The 11,694-nt window shown below is 46.0% G+C and overlaps 2 protein-coding genes across 2 annotated transcripts; both read left to right on the top strand.

Moving 5' to 3' along the window:
• The first annotated feature begins 4,853 nt into the window (after positions 1 to 4,853).
• Positions 4,854 to 7,610, top strand: LOC148305925 (uncharacterized). The gene has a single exon (XM_088265799.1). It carries the CDS (start codon positions 4,854 to 4,856, stop codon positions 7,608 to 7,610), a length of 2,757 nt encoding a protein of 918 aa, XP_088121925.1.
• A 47-nt stretch (positions 7,611 to 7,657) lies between these two features.
• Positions 7,658 to 10,862, top strand: LOC148305924 (uncharacterized). The gene is made up of 3 exons (XM_088265797.1): positions 7,658 to 7,667; positions 7,843 to 9,980; positions 10,674 to 10,862. The coding sequence occupies exons 1-3, from the start codon at positions 7,658 to 7,660 to the stop codon at positions 10,860 to 10,862; spliced, it is 2,337 nt and encodes a 778-aa protein (XP_088121923.1).
• Positions 10,863 to 11,694: the final 832 nt, after the last annotated feature.

Raw genomic sequence — 11,694 nt, 5'->3', positions numbered from 1 at the left:
ATATATATATATATATATATATATATATATATATATATATATATATATATATATATATATATATATATATATATATATATATATATATGTGTATATATATATATATATATATATATATATATATATATATATATATATATATATATATATATATATATATATATGTGTATATATATATATATATATATATATATATATATATATATATATATATATATATATATATATATATATATATATATATATATATATATATATGTGTGTGCCTACTTGGTAAATATTACATTTTGACATCTCAACATAGATGAAGACGAATATGGAGTTAGGTATTTACAGGGCTTATGACCTGTCATAGGCCCTTTAAGTGATAACTTTATACACGTGTTACATTCATGATTCCACCCATAAATCTCATATCACTTCATGTTTCAGTTCAAGGCAGCATCTAGAATTATTTTTAGAAAGTTTTTTTTTACACGTGTCTGAAGTGATCCCTTAACCAGTCTATGACAGGTTATGACAAGTCATAACCCCTGTAAATGTTCAGACTTACATTTCTTCTTCATCTATGCTGAGATGTCAAAATGTAGTAGAGAAAAGTGGAGAAACCCAGATTTGTAAACAAGCATTTTGACACACCTTAAATGGTGTAATAAATCCTTTTTTGAGAAATAAAAAGACTTTGTTTTTTGATCCACTCACATTTTTATTTACAACCAACTAGTTTCAGCAACATCCTGTTTCCCTATTAAGGGTTTAATTTTAAACCCTAAACCCTGAAGAGGGCAACAGGTTGTTGCCGAAACTAGTTGGTTGTTAATAAAAATGTGAGTGGATCAAAAAACAAAGCCTTTTTATTTCTCAAAATAATATATCAATATGATCCACAACTTTAATGCTTTCAATATTCAAAACATAATAAATACTATTTTTTTTTGACATCTCATCAAAGATTTTGTGAACAAGTATTTGGACACACTCAAAATGTTATATATAATAAATACTACTTAAAACAAGTTTTTCGTGATCATTTTAACATGAAATTTTAAGTAGTACTGTAATTTATCTTCTGGACATTTAAATAATAAATAATGGCTTAATCTTATAAGGGTAGGTACCTACAAGAACGGCCACTATAGTACGGACCTGTACTCCATCAATTAATCTTATGTTTTCATGTCTAGTCGAAATGTGTATATTATTTAGACTTTATCACATAACATTGACGTATGTATCTGAACATTATCCTATATCTGTATTTTTATAATTATAAGTAGATTTTCTGTGAGTCTATGGAAACAGTCGAAGAAAAATTAACGCAATACATTCCAACACATTTCTTCAGATATTTTAACTGTGCAGTAACATAAATGATAAACCTAAATAAACGATCATTAGACTCTTATGCAAATAAGTTTTTTGATGATTAAAAAAAAAATTCTCGTATGTACGATTTCTGCTCATATCTTTGGCGCAAAAGGGCAAACAAACCTAGGTTCTTTAGATCAAATTAGGTTTAGAAAAACATGTCCTGATTTTTTTACATTTTGACATCTCAATGAAGACGAAGAAGAATATGTAAGTCTGGGTATATTTACCAGATCGTAGGCTGGCAAAGTGATCACTTTACAAACGTGCATCATTCACCATTATACCTACGATTGACAACCACACTACTTAAATTTTTGGAACTCCCTAGATATATTGATCAAACTCGTAACACAGTATGCTAGAGTTCACTAGGGACATCTATGGTAGGACGAGGAAAGCTTTTACTAAGCGGAAACTGTTTCATTTGTATGTAAGGTCCAAAACCTGGATAATTTTTTTAAATTGATTTTTTTTATTGTTAAAAAGAGAAATATTTGTGTTTTCATTATGAAAAAATACTTCAATTTTATACTATTTCTGTGAGGCTAAGCGGCTCATTATTAGAAATAGGTATCAAAATGTGGTTGAGTGGATTCGAACCCAGAAACTCTGATTCAATCGACATTAACCATGGAACCACAACCCGACACATTATATTTACATACTTGAGAAATGGTTAGAAATATCATTTAAAAAATTTGTTTGGGCTTATAATTTGACCTATTAATTAATTTACTACATTTTGAGTGTGTCCAAACTTGTTCACAAATCTGGATTATCTCCAATGAGGAGTTTTTTTTAAACTATAATAAGAGACTCTGGCCAATATCTGTACCCGACGGATTCTCTAGTTCTTTGGACACGTTGCGCGTGGCAACGAGGATAGCCTGGAACGACTAGTTTTGATTGGTAGCCTGGAGGGAAAGAGAGGGAGAGGAAGATTTCCCACACGATGGACCGATCAAATTAAGGCAGCAGCAGGCACCTCAGTAGTCAAGGGATAACTGGAGAAGAGTCATTGCTTCTGCAAGGGTCACAACCCTCAGCAATGAGGAATAAGACGGAGAAGAAGAATAATTAGAGATAATCCAGTTTTGTGAACAAGTACTTGGATACACTCAAAATGTTGTAAATAAATTATAAGCCAAAATAATAAAATGAAAAGGATATTTTGTGGCGTTTCTCATGTATGTGATTATAATCCAGGATTCGGACCTCACATACAAATAATATAGTTTCTGCTCAATAAAAAAGCTTCTTTACCTCACCAAGTGAAAAATCTAGTAATTCAATTTCAATGTTTCGAAATTGGTTCATATATAAAGAACTTCCAAGAATTTTAGTAGTGTGGTTGTCAATCATGGGTAGAATTGGTGAATTTTACACATTTGACATCTCAACATAGATGAATAAGAATATGGAAGTCTGGGCATTAACAAGGCTTACGACCGTCATAGGCCACGTTAAGTAATCACTTTACACGCGTGTAACATTCACCAATTCTACCCATGATTGACAACCACATATGTATATTTAAGTTTTCTTTCAGATAAGTGAGTAGGCTGAAGATCTATGACCCGCTAATTATACTAATCTATGAAAAATATAAATAGTTGTTTAACACTGTTTTATTTATAATTATATATTGTTGATAAAATAATATAAATTCAATTCGGATGTTATTTTGCGTCAGACATATTAACCCCTTGATTCAGGAGATACTGATTCAGTTTTTTAACAATAAAATTTATAACTATAATAAAATTTATAAACATAAAATTATTAAATTACTTTGATAATTATTATTTAAATACTAATATTTCAGCAAAGTATAAATATTTAGTTCTTAAACGGTTTTTTTAAACATAAAAAAAAACTTTGTTATTCAATCACTTCACTTTGGTTTCGGAGCAAACAGCTTCTTCCTCAATACCACTTTTTCTTTATCACTAAGCTCAGCTAAGTAAGCTAAGCAAAAAAATATGGCTTTAAAAAAATATTGATTGGCAGTTACAGACGAAGCAATCAGAGATGGTCAAAAATTATAAATATTCTTAATAATATCTTTAGGATAAATAATTTAATTCGTTATTATTTTATTTCTAATATTGTGCGCATGTGTGTAATACATAAAAATCTTTATATTTATCAAATGTGTGATTATTTTCAAATTATTATTTTTACATCTTGAATGCTCTAGAAGTTTTTCCTATAAATAAACTAGGAATTTATGAACAAAAAATTCTAGATTAATAAAATTTATCAACTTTATGTATATTATTTCTTAATAATTAAAATATTATTCATATTACAAAAGACACGAGCATCTATCGTTTTTATATAACAAGAGAACATGGAAGTCTAAGTATTTCAAGGCTTTTGATCTGTCATTTTGCTGGCTAAAGTGATCACTTTATAACATTCCCCCTTCTGCCCATTATTGAACATCCATATTGTATTAATTTTTGAAAGATATACACAGTTGTTCGATTTCTTTCGTATGTTAGTTGTAGCCGACGTAAAGAAAATGTAGATTTAGAAATAGATTTAATTAGCGTAGGGACCTCGGTATGTGTTAGCAATGTACTACCCCCTCAATAAAGACTGAAATGTGTCGCTTTCGGGGGTGGTCTTTGCCCATACCGAGGGGAGAAATTAGCTCTAGGCTAGATTAAGCTATTTTTAAGACATTATTATAGACTGAATAAATTGTAAAGTGTATACTGCTCTGTGGTGCGCGCTCGACTGCGCCGAAGTAGCGGAGTGGGGATGTCCTTATACGTGCTAGAGGGAGACGGTACGCGAATGCCCTCGCTCCCTCTACGCCGTGATTGGCGGACATACCCCCCTCCGCGATTGGTCAGGCACGGCCGGGCGGCGCTACGGCGAGGCACCCAGAGCGGGTATATATAGGGCTACATTCAGCTTAATAAATCAGATTTCGACCGACTACCGCTGCGTTTTCTTCTCTCCGCCCCGCTTCTTCCCGACTTCGCTGCCCGCCCGGACTCATCGCCCCTCAGGAACATTCGACCGCCGCTACCCCCTGGACTTGGACTCGGATTTACTTTGGAGCTGACTGCACCCGGACTGGACGACGACGGAGCCGCCGCGACGACCCGACGGAGCGATACCGGACTTACGACCCGGTTGCCTGCTGCGTGCAGGTTGCGACTGCCGGTGCTACATACCGCCTTCGCCGGCTATCGCAAGGGATCTCTGGGCTTTCGGTGGATCTCTACGCGGGTAGATTCACCGTCGAGCGCGGCCGCGGGCTGAGACTTGCCCGGCCGCTCTGCGCTGACGCCAGCACCTGCGGCATCTACAGTACTTTGTGCTGCGGCGCGATTGCCTAGTCGCCGCGTCGCGTACAAGTTGGTCCTTCGAGCCGGATCTTCACCGCAGAGCGCCTAGAGATGACTTCGAGAACCCCATCGCTTCGCTCAGGGAGAGGAGGCACACCACCCAGAGAAGAACCCCCAATGGAAGGAGACTCTGTCGAATCGGATTCGTCAGAGGACACCGTCCAAAGGCTAAGAACGCAAGTTCGAAATCTCCGCGCTACACTACGAGACGTCGAGAGCAGCCGCGGACGCGCGGACGCGAATCCCGAGCCCGCGGCGCGTACAACAGACATGGACAACATCATGACAGTTTTATCGAGGATGGCGGTACTATTAGAGGCTTCGCAAGGAAGGAGCCCGGCTTCAGTCCCAGAAGACGTCAGCAGGGTCGGCGCTTTGATCGCGCGACAGTCCACTGCCAAGGATTTACCCGTCTTCGCCGGAGAGCCGCAGGAATGGGCCACGTTCAAATCGCAGTACACTCAGTCGACGGAGATGTGCTGCCTTTCGGATCCGGAGAACCTCCTGCGTCTACAACGCGCATTGAAGGGACGAGCTAGAGAATCGGTATCATCATTACTCGTGGACCCGAGCCAAGTAGGCGTCATAATGAAGACGTTAGAACTTCACTACGGTCAGCCGGACATCGTTGTGTCATCACTATTGGAAAAGGTGAGAAGACTCCGCTGCATACAGAACGACGGATCGACGCAGGCATTAGTGGACCTATCGAGTGCAGTTCGGAACGCGATAGCGACCTTGGAAAGCTTCGGCGGGGACTACATGTCGACGCCTCAGCTGCTAAGCGAGCTAGTGAGCAAGTTGCCGCTGTGTATGAAGTTTCTATGGTGGTATAGCAGAAGGGGAGACCCCACAAGGCCCACCGCGAAGGATTTCGCGCTGTTTTTGGAAGACATGACGGAATCGGCAATGATAGGCGGCGGTATAGAGCCGCACGTATATAGCGGAAAAGACAGACAGCGCGAGAGGCCTCACAAGCGGGAGCAGGTGCATACAGTGATTTCTGTGGAGAAAAATGTGAATAGTGTCGTGTCATGTGTTTTGTGCGGACAGAGCCACTGGTTGCAATCTTGCCAGGAGTATCTAGAGTGTAGTGTCACAGAGAGATGGAACATAGTGCGGCGGAAAAATCTGTGCTACGCGTGTCTAGCGAATACTCACCGGTATGTGAGTTGCAAAAATACGAGGAAGTGCGGCGTCGATGGGTGCCGCCGAACGCACCACAAAACACTTCATACGAGGGATCGAGCCGAAGTGCGCGAAGCTCGATCCGACTCAGACATAAGAGCGCCAGATAGCAGCGCCCGCCGGGATTCGCCCGCTGCTGCCGGCACCGGGGGTGCTAGACCACTCGCGGACGAGAGACAAGCCGCGAGTACGAGCGAAAGGAACATCGACTCCGGACACAGTTCCCGAGTCTACAACTTGGTTACGAGCACGCACGCTCGTGAGGAGCCAGTGCTCCTGAAGGTGATCCCCGTCACCCTAAGCGGTCCGCGCGGAGAAGCGGACGTCTATGCATTGCTCGACGAGGGATCAACCATAACACTGCTGGACTCGAAGATTGCCAACGACATTGCGGAACCAGGGGGTGCCCGAGGATTGAGGATTCACGGTGCTGGCGGGATGTGCGTTACCGATGCAACTTCGAGGAAGGTGACACTGGAGGTGCGCGGGACTGCGAAGGGACAATTCTCGCTCCGTGCAAACACGATTCGGAAGCTGCATCTACCGCCACAACCGGTGGCTAGTATAGATGGTAGGGTGCAGCATGTGCGCCCGCAATTACTGATCGGCCAGGACAACGCCTCACTTATTGTGTCAAGAGAGGCGCGTAATTGCGGGAACTACATCGCCTCCGAGACGGCCCTGGGAACGGTCGTTCATGGGGGGCGATTCCGCCAGACTTGCGTCAATACACTGATGGCGTTAAGTGCGGACCAGAGGCTGGAAGAGCTAGTCCAGCGGAACTATGCTGTGGATGCGCTGGGAATATGCGCTGCAGCGAAAATATCGCGCCAGGAGGCGCAAGCCATAGAGGTCATGAAGGCTACGACCCGTTTCCTACCTGAAGGGCGGTACGAGACGGGGCTTCTATGGAAGGAAGGCGGGCCTTGTTTGGAAAACAATCGCCGTATCGCGCTGAACCGCTTCTCAAGCTTGGAGAAAAAGTTCAGAAAGGATAGTCAATTCGCCGGGGCCTACCGAAGGAAGATTGAAGAATATCTCGCCAAGGGGTACGCGCGGGAATTGGCAACGGCCGAAATAGAAGACACTTCGAGTGGGCGATGGTACCTCCCCCACTTCGCAGTAACAAACGTAAACAAGCCCGACAAATTACGTATTGTGTTCGACGCCGCCAGCTTTTGTAACGGGGCCTCATTGAATGGCATGTTGGCCAATGGACCGGATCTCCTCTCATCGCTTGTGGGGAATATCATGCGATTTCGCGAGGGGAAGGTCGCGCTGGCGGCGGACATAAGGGAGATGTTTCTCCAAATAAAGATAAGAAAGGAGGACCAGCGGGCGCAGCTGTTCCTCTGGCGAAATAATCCCGACGAGGAAATTCGGGAGATGGTTATGACGTCTATGACGTTTGGCGCTGCATGTTCCCCGAGCAGCGCCCAATATGTGCGGAACCGGGTCGCGGAAGACCACGGGCAGGACATGCCCGCCGCCAGAGATGCCGTGCTTCGAAAGTTCTACATGGACGACTACATGGATGCTGTGGATCGCACGACAGATGCGATTCGATTGCGCAGAGAGGTCTGCGAACTTCTACAGCGGGGCGGGTTTACCCTCGCGAACTGGGCGAGTAACGATCCCGCAGTCCTAGAAACAATCCCCGAGGAATTGAGGGGCAAGTGCGCGTGAGACATTATCAGCGGAACCTCGACGACTGAGAGAGTTCTGGGGATAAAATGGGACCCGGTGACTGACGAGTTCCGCTTCAAGTTTGCGGCGTCACGGGAGGTCCCGGCCGGGAGGCCAACGAAAAGGAAAATCCTGAGCGAGGTCATGAGCATATTCGACCCGCTCGGGTTCGTCGGGTGTTTGACGATACGCCCACGGATTCTACTGCAAGATATCTGGCGATCCCACATAGGGTGGGACGAGGAGATAAGCATAGAACAGGCAGATAAGTGGCGCACTTGGATAAACATACTGCGCGAGACCGAGTGCGCCATCCCGCGGCGCGTGGCGAGCAAGGGCCAGCAGGTAGAGCTGCACGTGTTTTCCGACGCATCGGAACAAGCTAGCTGCGCCGTTGCGTATATCGTAGAGGACACCGCCGCCGGGAAAAGGGCGACATTTGTGGCCAGCAAGTGTCGGGTGAGCCCGTTACGGGCGCTGTCAATTCCACGCCTGGAATTGCAGGCCGCGCTTATAGCTGCGCGGCTAGCAGCAACCATCAAGAAGGAATGCGGCGTACAACTGCGGGAAACATTCTATTGGACGGACTCCATGACGGTGCTGTGCTGGGTCCGGAGCGATTCCCGCATCTACACGCCGTTTGTGGCCCACCGCCTGGGGGAGATAGATGAGCTCACGAAGGCTCGTGAGTGGCGGTGGGTTTCAGGGAAACAGAACCCGGCTGATCTCGGGACACGAGACGGCGAGATACCGGACATATCGCCGACCGGTGTATGGTTCAGCGGGCCAGAATTTATTAGAAGAGGAAGGGATGAATGGCCGCCGCTCAAGGTGACGACGGCAGCATCTCAATCAGAAGTGGAGCTTAAGTGCGCGGACAGCGCTATCGTTATGACAATGCTCCCCGACGAATTACGGTTTTCGTCGTGGAGACGTCTAATCCGGACTACGGCGTGGGTACTGCGGTTTGTAAATCGGTGCCGAAAAAGGAGTCGGGGGAGCGCTACGCTCACGGTCCAGGAGCTCGAGGAATCAGAAAGGGCATGGATAAGGATATGCCAAGAAGACAGCTACCAAGCCGAGATAGCTGCAATCAGACGGGGGGAGTGCCTCCCGCGGGGGAGCCGCTTGATAGGGCTGACCCCGTTCCTAGATAACGAAAGCGTCCTGCGAATGGGGACGCGCATAACCAAAGCGCCCGCTGTGAGCGAGCCCATGAAGGCGCCAGTAATATTAGACGGCGCACACGCATACACCCGATTGATGATCCGGCACTACCATGAGTCGCGACTGCACGCAAGCACGGAGCGAACACTCGGCGAGATTAGACAACAGTTTTTCATCACCCGACTGCGGACCAATGTGAGGAAAGTAATCTACGAGTGTCGCTTCTGTAGGATGCAGAAAGCGCGACCGCAGCCGCCGCTCATGGGACAATTGCCAGTCGGCCGCCTGGATCATCACGTCAGGCCGTTCACCCATTGCGGGGTGGACATGTTCGGGCCCGTACACGTCACGATCGGAAGGCGACGTGAGAAACGGTACGGGGCCCTGTTTACGTGTATGGTGACGCGGGCGGTGCACATAGAAGTCACACCGTCACTGAGCACCGACTCGACGATACAGGCGCTGAGAAGGATGGCCGCTCGCAGGGGGCACCCTAGTACCATATACTCGGACAACGGCACTAACTTCAGGGGAGCTGACAAGGAGCTCGCGGACGCCATGAGAGGAATGGCTGAGGATCCCGAGCTCCAAAACGAGGCCACGGGAATCGAGTGGGTGTTCAATCCGCCATCGGCACCTCATATGGGGGGAGCCTGGGAACGGCTCGTCCGGTCAGTAAAGAGGGCGCTGATGGCAATACTTAAAGAACAGTACCCTCGGGAGGAGACGCTAATGACGGCGATAGCGGAGGCCGAGTATACAGTTAATACTCGCCCCCTGACACATGTTTCGCTGGATAGCCGAGACGCCGCCCCTCTGACACCGATGCACTTCCTCATCGGGTCGAGCGGGGCCCAACCGCATTTGGCGGACTACAGAGGCGTACCGCCGGGAATATGCCTGAAGAAGCAATGGCGCGTGGCACAGAAGCTAGCGGATGCTTTCTGGAAGAGATGGATGCGGGAGTATCTTCCAACGCTACAACAGAGGCGAAAGTGGCAACAGGCTGCCGCACCTATTAGGGTCGGCGACATCGTGGTGATCACGGACGCAGCCCTGCCGCGGAACGAATGGCCGCGGGGGCGCGTCATAGCAGTCACCCCGGGGAAGGACGGACAAGTGAGGAGCGCCAGGGTCCAGACAGCCGCCGGAACATACACGAGACCCGCCATCAAGCTCGCCGTATTGCTGCTGGGAGACGACGTCGGCGCAAGGATGCCTCCTCGGCAGGGGGGAGTGTAGCCGACGTAAAGAAAATGTAGATTTAGAAATAGATTTAATTAGCGTAGGGACCTCGGTATGTGTTAGCAATGTACTACCCCCTCAATAAAGACTGAAATGTGTCGCTTTCGGGGGTGGTCTTTGCCCATACCGAGGGGAGAAATTAGCTCTAGGCTAGATTAAGCTATTTTTAAGACATTATTATAGACTGAATAAATTGTAAAGTGTATACTGCTCTGTGGTGCGCGCTCGACTGCGCCGAAGTAGCGGAGTGGGGATGTCCTTATACGTGCTAGAGGGAGACGGTACGCGAATGCCCTCGCTCCCTCTACGCCGTGATTGGCGGACATACCCCCCTCCGCGATTGGTCAGGCACGGCCGGGCGGCGCTACGGCGAGGCACCCAGAGCGGGTATATATAGGGCTACATTCAGCTTAATAAATCAGATTTCGACCGACTACCGCTGCGTTTTCTTCTCTCCGCCCCGCTTCTTCCCGACTTCGCTGCCCGCCCGGACTCATCGCCCCTCAGGAACATTCGACCGCCGCTACCCCCTGGACTTGGACTCGGATTTACTTTGGAGCTGACTGCACCCGGACTGGACGACGACGGAGCCGCCGCGACGACCCGACGGAGCGATACCGGACTTACGACCCGGTTGCCTGCTGCGTGCAGGTTGCGACTGCCGGTGCTACATACCGCCTTCGCCGGCTATCGCAAGGGATCTCTGGGCTTTCGGTGGATCTCTACGCGGGTAGATTCACCGTCGAGCGCGGCCGCGGGCTGAGACTTGCCCGGCCGCTCTGCGCTGACGCCAGCACCTGCGGCATCTACAGTACTTTGTGCTGCGGCGCGATTGCCTAGTCGCCGCGTCGCGTACATTAGTTGTAGAAATTTGGCTAACAGAGCTGCAACCAGTTGAGATTTTGTAAAATTTAATATACATATGGCTTTTTACAATTGGACTTAGGTAAGATTCAATTCATCGTTCGTAGGATACGTCTATAGAATAAATTATTTAAAAAAATCGAATATATTGTAATTTATTTATACTGTATGAAGCGTTATCAGTTATGAAGACTTTTGTTTGTCGCAAATTTAATCGCCAAATAAATAGAATTATGATTTGTAACATTTTGCTTATTATTTTGTAAAATAAAGTAGATTTAAAGTATTTTTGGAATCTGCATTATTTTAGATGAAAATCCATCTTAACAGGTTAAGAAAAGTGCGCCTGTAATACATATTGGCACGCTAATACACGTATTACATATCTACATTCTACACACATATATTGTAAATATAATTATGTATGTGTGTACATAGATAACCACCCCTCATTGAGGCCTTTTTAAAGAAGGTCATCGTCGGTCACCGAAGAGACATATTTTTTTCATCATTAATTTTGATAACTTCTAATCACGTCAATTGAATGTTCAAAGCTTTTCATAGGCCTGCGATTATTTTATTTATATTTGTAAATTTTACAGAACAGTTACATAAATACATTAAAATTGACGAGTAACACAAAACAGGTATTTGTACCATTCCAGTTACAAAATTTCACATTTGTAATTTAACCTGGAAGAAGTGCTCTGCCACTGCTCAGTCTGTGGAACACGTACTGAGATCTTGCCCAATGTTTGCGCGAAACAGGTGGATTCTCCAACTGGAGTATGATGCTCACTACATCGAC

Source organism: Brachycentrus maculatus, unplaced genomic scaffold (genome assembly GCF_059751285.1).
Source record: "Brachycentrus maculatus isolate JH-2025_06_01 unplaced genomic scaffold, ASM5975128v1 h1tg000258l, whole genome shotgun sequence".
In the NCBI taxonomy this organism is placed as follows: Eukaryota; Metazoa; Arthropoda; class Insecta; order Trichoptera; family Brachycentridae; genus Brachycentrus; species Brachycentrus maculatus.
This window is presented reverse-complemented; position numbering and strand designations above follow the sequence as displayed.